The following is a 14,003-nucleotide window of genomic DNA, read 5'->3' on the forward strand; positions in this document are numbered from 1 at the left end:
AAACCATACTCTAGGTACCACCTTAGCACTCAGTGCTGAGTGAAGGCCAGCCTCCAATGGAGCTTTATGCACACAGGGATTGAAGGACTCAAACTTCAGTGTCCCAACCCTGATCTCAGGGCCTAGACAGAGCTATTTGAAGCATAAGCTTCCAGCCTCCAGCCTTGTGGTGCACATTACAGGGACAGGAACCAAAGGCAGTGCCAAAATCAGAGACCTGTCTGGGACACAGAAGAGAATTAGAGACCTTTTCCAGCTGTGATCCATGCAAGCAGGTGCAGAGGCTAATGGTCTGATTTTCATCCATCAAGTGACTGACTCTCCCCCACTCATAAAGAAGTAGGAGAACTCCTCCAATCCTAGAAACATACAAGACTGGTGATATAGAAAAGGTGAACCAAGACACTTTAGGATATGTAAGATTTCAACCATTTAGGCTGGGATGAGATACCAAAGCTGACATATATGCTACACCAGTAAAGAGACACACCCCATAAAAACATTGACTGCCTTGCTAATCAAGAATACAAAGACCAGGGCTGGGAAGGTGGCTCAGTGGTAGAGCACTTGCCTTGCATGCTCAAGGCCCTGGGTTCGATTCCTCAGCACCACATAAGAAAAAAGCCAGAAGTGGCGCTGTGGCTCAAGTGGTAGAGTGCTAGCCTTGAGCTGAAGAGCTGAGGGACAGCACACAGGTCCAGAGTTCAGGCCCCATGACCGGACCCAAAAAAAAGAAAAAAGAATACAAAGACCAATCTGTTTGGAAGATATTAGATATCTCCAAATGTGCAAAGCCCATCACAGAAATATGAGAAATCAAGGAAGCACAACACCCCCAGAAAACAACAACTATTTAACAATAGAATACAAATATAATAATCTAGAAAAACCTCTACACATAGGGCTAAAAGATCTACTGGTAAAAATGGTACACAAAATGTCAGCAAATCTATATGACATTTTGTGAATGCAACAAGACTAACCCAAAATAATGAAAGAATTCATGGGGAATACAATAGAAAGCTAAATGGATTCAAAGCGATGGCAAGGGAGTCCAGTGGTTAAAAATGACCACTTAGTTAAAATAGATGAAAGAAGGCACAGATAAATCAGTGAAGAAAAGAAGTCAATATAAGAGGTAAACAAAGACTTCCATAAACATATAGAAACCTTTTAAATGACCAAAAAGAAAGCAGAGAAATAAAAACTAAAGTTGAAAATCTCTATGGCAGTATAGATGTTGTAGATCAGAGTCTTAGGGGGTGAAGATAAAGTAGATAGAATAAAGGAGAGGAGATAATCATACAGAACAAATCCAAGATATAGGAAGGGAGCTTGCAAGAACTTCAAGACTCAATTAGAAGATTTAATTTGCAGCTAATAGGTATTGAGGAAATAGAAAAGGCAGCAGCTTAGTGACTATAAAATATATTTGATAGAATTTAGCAGAGAATTTCCAAAATGAGAACTTCAAAAAGAGAACTTTCCAAAACTTCCAAAAAGAGTGATATTCAGATACAAGAGATCTTAAGAACCCCAGCAGACCAGACTAGAAAAGCACCTCATACTACTGCCACATCATGACCCAAACTGGATCAATAGAGAACAAGGAGAGGATATTTAAAGTTGTCAGAGTGAAAAGATTTGATTATTTATAAAGGAAAACCTGTCAGAATAACTGCATCTTTCTCACTAAAAACAAGGAAGGCTTGACATGATGTATGTCAAGTATTGAAATCAAACAATTAACACCTAAGAATACTGTATCCAGCCAAGCTTTCCTCCATTACTGAAGGGCAAATAAAAAATCATTTTATAAAAATTAAAACTAAAACAATTTTTCTCCACTGAACCAACAGAGATATTCAAAGGCATCTGGTTTCCCTGCCTAGTTCATGTCAATTTCATGTTTCAGACCCTGCCAGATAAGCAGATAGATATGGTAAGAATAGCATAGGCACAACTTCTAAAAATGGGAGTTAAAACTACAGGAGCTATCACTTACCTCTCAGTTCTAATACTCAATATCAACAGGATGAATTCTCTTATCAAAAGACATAGAATGGCTGATTGGATAAAGAAACACCCATTCACATCTTCTGCCTACAGGAGAAACATAGAACTGACAAAAAAAAATCCCACAAATGTCTACTTAAGGTGAAAGGCTGGAACAAAGGTTTTCAAGCAAATGATCTTCATAAACAGGTCACACTGCAGTACTAAATAATAAGCACTACAATAATAATATCAAATAAAATAGATAAATTTCATTGGAAATGACACAGGATATTACATATTTATAAAGGGAACTTTCTAACAGAAGGATGTAGCAATTCTAATTATCGATATACTGAATGCTGGCAACCCCAACTTCATCAAACAAATACTAAATGACCTAAAAACACACATAAATCCAAACTAATTAATTATTGGTGACTTCAACACATCATTATCACCTTTGGATAGATCATCCATGCAGAAATTCAGGAAAGAAACCTCAGACCTATGTAACCATAGTGAACAGGTAGATCTAACAGGTATCTACAGAATCTTTCACCCAGCAGTGTCACATTCTCCTTGGTCACAAAACAAATCTGTATAAATTCAAAAAAAATTGAGATTACTCCCTGCATCCTGTTAGACAACAGCAGAATACAATTAGAGCTCAACAACAAAAGCGATCACAGAAAATTCCTAAACTCAGAGAAATGCAGTACTATATTGTTATTCAACAATTAGAGGGTCATTGAAGAGATAAGAACAAAATTCAAATATTTCTAGAATTCAATATAAAATAACATGAAATATTAGCTCCTCTGAGACACAGCAAAGACAGTACTCAGAGGAGAGTGTATAACTACGAGTGTAACATCAACCAATGACAGAAATCTCAAATCAATACTCAAACAATGCACATCAAGCTCCTAGAAGAATAAGAACAAGCTAAACCTAAAAACTAATAGATGGAAAGAAATATAAAACTTTGATCAGAAATAAATGAATTAGAGACTATTAATAAAAACACACAAAAAATCAACAAAATAATTAAGCTGGTTCTTTAAAAAAAAAAAAAGAAAATTTATAGTTCCATGGAAAATTGTCTAAAAGAATGAGAAATCAAATAAATAATATCAGAAATGAAAGAGGAAGCATCACAACAGATTAAAGCAATATTCAGAATATTATCAGGGAATACTTGAAAAACCTTTGCCTATTGGAGAATCTAGTAGAAATGTTTATATTCCTAAATAACATAAATATATCTAAATTGAGACAAGAAGATATAAACCAATACACTCATAACAAGCAATGAAATTTAAATATATTAAAAGATTTTCTATTCAAGAAAATCCCAAGGACTTGATGATGGCTTTATAGAAGTCTATAAGCTCTTTAAGGGAAAACTAACACCAGTATTCCTCAAAATCTCCAATTGAAGTAGAAAAGGGACATTACTCCCAAATTCACTCTATAAAACCAGCATTACACTCATCCATCATTCTCTGGCCATAAAGCAAATGCAAATTTAAGCAACACAGATTCTACCTCAGTCCAGTTAGATGGCCAGATGCCCCTCAATGGATGAATGTTGTATATATACAAAATGGAATTTTACTCATTCATTAGAATGATATTGTACCATTTGTAAAGAAATGGGAAGACTTGGGGGAAAAAACTTACACTAAGTGAAGTAAATCAGACCCAGAAAGACAAATTTTGCAAATTTTCCTCATATATAGCAGCTAGAATTAGCTTATAAACTAATCAGAAAATACATTAGGTGGGATGCAATATATTCAAATAATATAACTCCTTAGAATGGCAAAGTAAAAGTTCCACAAAATCAACACCAGGAAACAGGTACTTGAAAGTGGTGAGGTAAGATCATGGGGAGAGGAGCAGAAAAAAAAGAGGTGAGCAGTAGAATGCAGTCAACAATTCAATGTGCATTCTACAAAATTAAGAAAAGTGGAGGAAGGGTCATTTGGGAGGGATGAGTGAGTATGTTGAAAGGTGTGACATTAATCAATATGCATTATATTCATAAATTGCTTTATTGAATGGTAATTCCTCGTACAACTACTTATAGATATTTTTTAAAAAATTATTCTGAGTGCAATATATCAGTTTCACTATCCAGAAATCATTTAAAGTCCTAGATCAAAAGATACTGATTCCTGGCAATTTTGTAAAGGTTTAATAACATTAATTAATGTGTTCTTTGAACTAAGAGTTACATTATCTGTGGTGCTAAACTCAGGGTCTCTTGCATATTAGGCAGTCACTCTATCCATGACCCATCTCCCAGTTATATGAAAAGTTTTAATAATTATACCTACCCACAATATAAATGTTTCCTTTTTTTTAAGAATCTTTATTAAATTATGTCTCTCATAAATGATGTCTTAAATGTGAATCTGTATGATATTAAAAGCAGTGGTATTTTCTCAACCAAAGACTAATTGTTTATTCTGAAGAGTGTTTAAAAACAAATGTATTCATTACCTGTCTTATGTAACTGTAACTCCCTGCTCATCACCTTTTCAATAAAGATTATTATTTTTTAAAAAAAGAAGGAAACATTTGTTAACCATTTCCTAGGATTTAGGTGGGAAAATAGTGAAAAAGGGGGAAAAAACCCTGTAAGACTGTGTAACACAAAGTCTTCTAATAATGATTAAACATGCATTAGCATTCCTATGACTGTATGCCAGAGTAGATTCTTATGACATTTCCATGGGTCAGAATGGTCAAAAATGTCTAATCAAGAAAAAGTAAATTAAATGCTTCTTAGATATGTTATGACATGGAGTTTCCCAAACAGGCCACATTCACGGAAAAAATAAACACAAGAAAAAGATCAAGTTTCCTTTAGAATTTCAAAGTACAATCAGTAGACTGTCAGATATCTTAGTAAAAGAGAGAAGTGGATGCTCAATCCACTTTTTTTGCTGGTCCTGGAGCCTGAACTCTGGGCCTGGGGGCTGTCCCTCAGCATTTCAGTTCAAGGCTAGTGCTCTACCACTTGAGCCACAGTGCCACTTCTGGCTTTTTCTGTCTATGTGGTGCTGAGGAATCAAACCCAGGGCCTCATGTATGCAAGACAAGCGCTCTGCCACTGAGCCACCTTCTGTGCCCCTCAACATAGACTTCTGAGAAAAAAGATAACCATCATCTAACTTTATTTCCTGTCCTCAAGGGGGAGGCACATCTTCCTAACACACCCACTTCCTGTTGTCATCTTCATCTCACCTTTATCTTTTCCCTGTGAACTTCACCTTTCCTTACAGTAAGAAGTTAAGATTCACAGACTGCAGAAGCTCTAGAAATGAGCTGTTCTCAAGGACCAGTGATTGCACTGCTCTTAATGCTTGGTGAGGAAAATTGCATATCAGCTTTGATTCTTCCACCATTAATTTTTGACAAAAATCTCTAACCAGTTTGTTCTAAGAGACAGAACCCAGATCATACCAAGGAGACCAAGATAACTCACACTGGATTCTCATATTTTTGTGTTTTCAGGGGGAAGCCATGGAGACTCGGTGACCCAGACACAAGGCCATGTGACCCTCTCTGAAGGGGCTTCCCTGACTGTGAACTGTTCCTATGAAGCAACATATTACCCAACTCTCTTCTGGTACATCCAGTATCCTGGAGAAGGTCCCCAGCTCCTCTTTAAAGTCGCCAAGGCCAATGACAAGGGAAACCACAAAGGATTTGAAGCCATATATGACAGAGAAAGCACCTCCTTCCACTTGAAGAAAGCTGCAGTCCTAGAGTCAGACACAGCTGTGTACTACTGTGCTCTGAGAGACACAGTGGCAGAAACCACAGAGGAAGCTGAGCACAAACTGAGTAACAACAGGGGCTTGGCTGCTGAGCTTCTGCTTCTCAGATGGCTCTCTTGAGGAAGAACCAGAAAACCCAGCACTTTTGTGGTATAACAACCAACCAAAGCAACAACTAGGAACACAGTAGGAAGACTTGAAGTAAATGTGCTTCACTCAAGTGCTTTTACAATGGGAGTGTAACAGCACGAGCTCTAGTTCCCCAACAAGGCCTAATGTTTGTGATATTAAAAGTATAAAACTTCAAGATTAATGAACTGGTCCTTATATTCACCTTACATAGAGTTTTATCCTCTTAACCATGAAACAGTTCATGCAAGGAAATTTGTTTTGAGAGACAGAGACACAGTTATAACATATTGTAGGTGAAATGCTTACTGTACAGTCCCTGATAAGTTGATGATGAAAAATGTCACATATTCCTGCAAAATATTTTATTTTGAAATAGAAAAGAATGACAAATTGACAAACCAAAATACACTTAAACATGGATGAACTCTGAATTAACAGAAATAAGTGAAAGATGTACCCAAAAATTATCAGGTGATGCAGGACTTTATATGCACTGGTCAGGTAAGTGACTTACAAAGACACCAGTTTGTCTGTCTACCTGGATTTCTTTTTTTTATTGACACATCAGAAGGCTTTCATTACTAAATCCATCATGTATCATGTTGTTAGAGGTACACAAAATGCATGATTGAAGAGCCACTAAAAATAGTCCAAGAAATGTGACATTATTTGAAATAATAAAACATATCCATGAAAAATATAAAATGTTGCATATGTATATATACACAACGTATTTATAATATATATAACATACATGAAAACAGTAAATAGGAAATTCAAACTCTTAATCTGATTTTTCACTCATTGTCTAATATTCTACCACCTACGCCATGCTTCTAGACCCTCTAATCTGGATTTTTATTTGCCTAGGTTGGAGGGAAATATTGGCGATTTTTTATGGATACAGAGTTTCTTTCTGTGATGATGAGAATGTTTAAATGTTGATTTGGGTGATGTTGTCAGGAATCAGAAATACACATCTACAAAATACACAGTCACAATTTAATAGTAGCCATAAATCTTCCACCAGCAAGACAATCTTTCCAGGAAGAACAATGAAAGAAGGTGATTTCATCTCCTGGAATCAAAGGAAAGAAGTTTTCTAACTTTGTCAATCATTTCACTAGCTGCAGAGGAAGCTGTGAATTTCTCTGTTTTCTTTTCAAATTCCTCTCTTTGGGATGTCAGTTTCTTGGATTCAGATGTCATAGCACATTTATTTCATCCTCCTTTAGAAACAAAGTCTTCTTGTCCACAGTTACATCTTGTAGTTAAAGCACAGAGGCACTACTCTTTTCAGAGTCCCTTCCTCAGCCATGGGAAATACATCCACCAGCATCTATCACCACCATGGCTGTACTGGGCCATCCAAACTCAGCCTGAAGCAGCAAATCTGAATCAAGATATTTGTGAACTAAGACCAGATATTTGATGTACTTTTCATAAACTGGCTTCTCCATGAAGTAACATATATTTCAATATATCTCAATATTCACTAGAGTTCAACTTGAACTCTAGGACTAAAATACCATCACAGATTTGGGAATAAAGAGTGTTGTGTGAACTTGAGTATACATCCTGTAACCTACACACAGTAAGGGGCAACTACTGGCATGCATAACCTGTGGTTCCTAATCTGGCCTCCAGAGGGCGGTGCTACCTACCCCAGAAAACATATCTGTTAGAGAGCATCTGCTTAGTTTTTCCTTCCTGCAGCTTACAGATAAGAATAAGAGGGGGTAAAAAGCCTCCAGGGTGATTGCAGCCGTCCAGCCGAACTTTCCACACACCTCCCTTTTCCAAGTTCTTGCTTTCTGTAGCCACTTGCAACATCTCGACTGCTCAGCCATGCTTGTGCTCCTTTCAGCACTAGGGATGCATTTATTCCTGAGTGAGTACTTTTCCTATTGTATTCCACCCTCAAGGTCTAAGTAAGTATGCTTAAGTTCCATAGTCAAGTTTGTGCTGATTTAAAGACCTGTCTGATTTTCCAGGACATGCTACAGCCCAGTCGGTGACCCAGCCTGATGTCCACATCACTGTCTCAGAAGGAAATTCTCTGGAGCTGAGGTGCAACTATTCCTATGGTGCTCCAGTTTTTCTCTTCTGGTTCATCCAGTATCCCAGCCAGGGCCTCCAGCTTCTTCTCAAGTATAATTCAGGAGACCACCTGGTTCAAGGCCTCAAAGGCTTTGAGGCTGAATTTAAGAGGAGCGACTCTTCCTTCCACCTGAGGAAACACTCTGCGCATGTGAGTGACTCAGCTGCATACTTCTGTGCCTTGAGTGTCACAGTGCCTGGGGCTGCAGTAGCAGCTGAACAAAAACCAGCCACAGAGAGGACATTCCACAAGCTCAAGGTCTCTCTGTGGTGTTTTGAACACTTGCTTTGTAAAGGTCAATGAGGAAAGGGGGGATGAGCAGAAACCACTCCCTTTTACAGGATTCTGCAATTCTTGCTGCAATATCCCATGTCTGGTGAGCCTTCTTAGACAATTTAACTTGCACACATTCCATACACCGTAGTCTATGATGAAAAACACACAATGTAAATTGCGTAGTCATAATGCTCTGCTACACTGATTCTTGCTGGGTGAAGATACTCCACAACTTATAGGTTATAGTTCTTGCAAGGTTTCAAATTGTTATAAACAATGATTATTAAAATATAAGAAGCCTTGGTAGGCAACACTAAAACATTCACTAATTTGTTATTTAATATCAAATTTGTTATTTAATATCATTATATATCACACAGTCCATATATTTGTAAGTCATTATACATACATGTATATGTATATTTCTAGTCATCTGAATGTTGGGAAGATAATTAGACATCATTTTGGTAGAATATCAAAGGTAAGGGAATGCTTTTATTTGGGAAACAGACTAGAACATGAATTTAAAAAGTAAAATTTAGAAGTTGAAGATTTTTTCATTTATAGTTATGACTCCAAATTGTTTTTGTGATTGATTTCATATACATCTTGTGTTAGTTTTCTTATGGTGACATAATAAACTATGACTGGATGACTTAAACTTAGCAGACATGTACTTTCTCATTACTAAGGAGCCTGGAAACCATGGTCAAAGAGTCAACAGGATTCTCCTGAAGCCTCACTTTGGCTTGCAGATGGCTGCATTTTCGATCAGTTCCACTCATTCTTTCTGAGGATATACATGATTATGTCCATATAAGACTAGATGTATTTAGTAAGAGCCCATTAATTGCCTTTTTATGCCCTATATTCAAATACAGTCATATTCTCAGATTCTCAGTGTCAGTGCTACAACATATAAATTTTGGGTGGGTGTATGCAGCCCTCCAACTAAATAAATGCAATGTTCATAAAGACCCTGGAAGTCTTCATCAGCCTACATGCTATGGGTTTCCAGAGTATCCAAGGCTCCTTTTTTGTAATTCTGATGATGGATTTTTCACATTTTCCCTACAAGGCTTTTAAGGGGGATGAGAGCCATGTTATCACAAGTAATTCCTAAATATTCCAAACTGTAGAGCAAAGAATAAAAAAATTTTACTTTGTGGTTATACTTGTATTCTTTCTCCTTAGCTATACCAGAGTATGAAATGTTCTCATGTTTAGTTTTATCCTTTTGTAAAGACAAATCATCATTCATTTTTGGCATTTCATCTCTGCACCTTTTTCCTTTCCCAATTTTCTTTTCTATCAGAAGGTTATTTATTTATTTATTTGCCTTGGGACCCCTTCTATTCATCTCTCAGTTCTCCTGTGCATGAGCTGATTCAACTAGCATGCTATTCTCCTTTTGCCTACCATCTTTCTGCACTCCTGGCTCTTACTAGAGCTAAGAATTCTCTTTGAAGGGTGCAATGTGCTTGATGTTGAGGGAGGGGTTGAAGAAGCAGGCTCAGCTTTAAATATATTTTTATATATGTAAATATACAAAAGTCATTTGCATATATCCACAAACTTGTTGACTGGAGTGTAGTATATGCAGAGAAAGATTCAAACTGTGACCAACATACACTTTGACAAAAATGAATAGTAAGAGGCTGGAATATAGGATATGCAAGACGAGGGAAGATGACTGAAGAGGGTGAACAAATGCACTCATAATATTCAGTGTATATATGTTAAGAGGAAACTAGAAGTGATTTTTTGAGGATCCCAGAGGATTGAATAGTTGAGAGGTCAGACAATAAGGTGAAGCACACACACACACACACACACACACACACACACACACACACACACACACATGTAAATCAGTAATTTTCATGTTAGTTCATCCTTTCTGTCATTCATTATGAAACCTCAGAATGCTGCCTGAATCTCTATTCATTGGACCCCATAAGTTTTAAAAGAATTCCAAAAATGATTCTAAATGGAAATAATGAAAGTGGGATTGTGCTGGGATTGTAAGCAGGGAAGTTCAAAAGAAAGTGTCTTAATTACATTTTTTAATTTTTTTTATGTTCTAGAACTATATTATGCAAAGTTCACTGACCTGGATATTCTTCAATAGCATCAGTACTCAAGCTTTCACATATCTTCTCTAAGACTGAAAGGAAAAATGAATAAAAGAAGAAAATGAGGTATAAAAATAGAAAAAGAACAGGTTGAGGGCTGTACTCAACATGTCCAGCAATGTGAGGCCTGGGAAGAGTTGCTGTGTGGCCTGCAGACAGTAGGACAAAGGGCTGGACAGAAAAGAGGAGAGGAGAGTAGGAAATCAGACGGAACAGCTTATGTCTGTCCTAATTTCTCTTAATCAACCAAACTAATGTTGAAACAATTTATGTGCAGTCAGTGTCCTCGTAATTTTACACAACTGTGTTTATATTAAGGCACATTGCATGTTATCAAAACTGTCCTTTTTCAGGATTTTCATGTGAATTATTTCTCAACTTCTCTGACAATCTTGTATTAAAGAAATGGGATTGCTATTCCTGTAACTCCTCAAGGCCCTACTCAACAGAGTTTTCCAGAGGTCCTTCCCCGAGGCATCAACCTCCAGCACACAGCCTTCCCCACAAGCTTCTCTCTAGGTGGACTCTGTCAAGATAAGACCAATCCTTTCCTCCTCACACATTGGAAGCTCTGACTGGGACCCTTACACTGCCCTCACAGCAGGGGCTGCTGTGCATCTTCAGGCTGTGAGGCTAGTTTCCTGTTAGATGAAGGTCAGAGCTCAGAGTTGACTGGCTCTGGTGAGTCAGGTGGAACCGGTTGCCTGTGGGAAGAAGTGTGTGTGGGCTGACGACTTGGCTGCCTCCAGAGCTGGGGAAATCACCCCAGCAAACATTTCAGGATCCATGGGGAAGAGGCTGAGGACTGCTCTGGGACTACTGTGGGTGCAGATTTGCTGTGAGTTGAGGCCATCACAAGCGGGGTCAGGGAGCTCCAGAGCTGACAGGGGGACAGCTGCCACATAGCTCCTATGCTGTCCTCCCCATCCTGGGCATTTCCTGGGGTGTCCTCAGGCTTGGCAGCTGCCTTGGTGATTTCCCTGTGACACATCTGTGCCTGCTGTCCTCTTTCCACCAGGGTTGAGAGGGCTACAGGTGGAGCAAAGCCCTTCAGTCCAGAGACTCCAGGATGGAGCCAGCTCGACCCTGAGGTGCAATTTCTCTACCACGGTGTCCAATGTGCAGTGGCTCCGACAGAATCCTGGCGGCGGCCTCCTCAGCCTGTTCTTCATGACTCCAGGGACAAAGCAGAAGGGAAGGCTGCAGTCAACACTGGATTCTAAGGAATGCTACAGCAGCCTGCACATCTCTGTCTCCCAGCTGGAAGACTCGGGCACCTACCTGTGTGCAGCAGAGGCACAGTGCTCCCAGACACCCTGCAGCCTGGCCCAAAGTGCAGCTGGGCTGCAGCCCCAGCCTCTGCCTCAGGGAGGGTGCACAGCAGCATTCCCCAGCTGTGGGTTCCTGATTCACCTCGAGTCGCTGTCAGCTCTTCTGATCTGAGGACTGTCATTCATTTGATTCATTCCATTTACCATCCGGGAATTCTTTTATAAGAAAAATCCCTCATGGAACCAGTGACTGAAAGTAATGGGAAAATAGGTCTCCTGACAGACTTCATCAATTACACAGGAATTACTGTTATGGAACACTTTTTAAAAATAGATGATTATCCAGGACCCAGTGGCACACACCTATAATCCTTGCTACTGAAGAGGCTGAAATCTGTGCACCACCAATTGAGCCTGCTGAGATTAGAAAGTTCATGAGACTTGCCTCCAATTAATCACCAAAGAGCCAGAAATGAAGCTCTAGTTCAAGTGTTCGAGGGCTAACCTTAATTTAAAAAAAAATACTCAAGGGACTGCAGGCAGGCCCTGACTTCAATCCCTAGTACCAGCACTGAATATGAGGGTGGGGGGGGAAGGTTCTTTTTGCCAGTCATGTGACATGAACTTGGAGCCTGGGTGTTGTCTCTCAGCTTTTCCACTTAGGGTAGCACTCTACCACTTTGAACCACAGCACAACTTCCAGTTTTCTAGTGATTATTTGGAGATAATTATCTCACAGATTCTCCTTTCCCAGTCTGGCTTTGAATCACTATCCTCAGATCTCAGTCTCCTGAGTAGCTAAGATTGTAGGTCTGAGCTACTGCATCCATCAATATATATGTAATATACAATACATGTACATCACATATAGTATCTTTGATCTAGTATTTCAGCTCATTATCGGTATATTTTTAATATTACCCAGAAATGAAAACATTATACCACATCATCCACACTTTTTATTCAGATTTTTTCAGCCATGGACCCATAACAGATGTATTGATATATACAATATATACACTGATACACACTCTTGTGTGTTTATATACATATATATATATATATACACATACATACAGATATGCTATCATTAAGTGTTAAGACTTCAGGTGATTACATACATGACTTATGCACTGACAATATTTCACACTTTGCACAAGAAGATACTGAGGAATGCAGAGTAAAGGATCTTCCCTAAGAAGTTATTGTTCTATCTAGGAGGGCTGGATTTGTAAAACCAGAGCTGGACACTGAGTCAGGCTTGTAGAACATGCCAGAATATAAATGATACTTTTTGGTAACTTTCTATAATGTGATTATATATATATGTATATATAATCACATTATATATATATAATGTGATTTCTATAATGTGATTATATATATATTATATAATATATATTATATATATATTATATATATATGATTAAATATATATATTATATATATGCACACACATATATATAATATCCATTTTGTCCTTTTCTTTTTTTCAAGCACCATCAACACCCTATTATGATTTTTTCAGATTTTTTATTGTTATTATAAATGTGATATATAGAGGGATTACAGTTATGTAAGTCAGTTCATGAGTACATTTCTTTTGAGACAATGTCACTCTGTCCCTCACTGTTTCCCAGTTTTTCCTTCCCATTCCTACCCATAAGTTATATAGTTCATGTTCAACATACTATCTAGTGAGTACCACTGCTGCATTTGTTCACTCTTTGTCCCTCCACTTCTTTGCCCTCCCTTATCCTCCCAAAACAGATAAACGCACAAACAAGACAAACAGAAAATAAAACAAAAATAGTAATAAAGGGAAAAAACCTCATTTCTAAGTCGTGGAGTTAATTTCTATAAATATTATTTTATATGATCAGATGTACATAAGCATTGCATCTTTGTGATCCCCAATTGAGTACCCTCTTTTGCTCTCACTGTGTGTGAATGTCTACAGTTTTGTATAATTCATCATTTCCAGCATATATTAGTTCTAGCATCCACATATGAGAGAAAAATGCAAGCTTTCAATCTCTGAGGTGGGCTTACCTCATTTAACATGATTATTGTAGGTCTATCCATTTCCCTGAAAATGACATAACATTATTCTTTCTAATTACTGCGTAAAATTTAATTGTGTACAGATACTACACTTTTTATCCATTTGTCTATTTAAGGCACGTGAACAGTTACCATGACATGGCAATTGTGAATAGTGTTGCAATGAACATGGGTGTACAAGTGTCTTTACAATATCCTGGTTTGTGATGTTCTGGGTAGATGCCCAGGAGTGGTA

At 38.0% G+C, this 14,003-nt stretch overlaps 1 long non-coding RNA gene and 1 gene segment (V, D, J or C); both read left to right on the top strand.

Annotated features, from left to right (window-relative positions):
• The first annotated feature begins 5,303 nt into the window (after window positions 1–5,303).
• Window positions 5,304–5,909, top strand: LOC138822038 (T cell receptor alpha variable 9-1-like). The segment is given in 2 exon segments: window positions 5,304–5,375; window positions 5,524–5,909. Coding segments are annotated over 2 exon segments (432 nt in total).
• A 1,719-nt stretch (window positions 5,910–7,628) lies between these two features.
• LOC138840956 (uncharacterized) lies at window positions 7,629–10,469 on the top strand. The gene is made up of 3 exons (XR_011376292.1): window positions 7,629–7,812; window positions 7,916–8,172; window positions 10,386–10,469. It is a non-coding gene; the product is annotated as an uncharacterized lncRNA (long non-coding RNA).
• Window positions 10,470–14,003: the final 3,534 nt, after the last annotated feature.

The sequence above is a fragment of the Dipodomys merriami genome, unplaced genomic scaffold (assembly GCF_024711535.1).
Source record: "Dipodomys merriami isolate MVZ:Mamm:240054 unplaced genomic scaffold, mDipMer1.0.p SCAF_1, whole genome shotgun sequence".
Lineage (NCBI taxonomy): Eukaryota > Metazoa > Chordata > Mammalia > Rodentia > Heteromyidae > Dipodomys > Dipodomys merriami.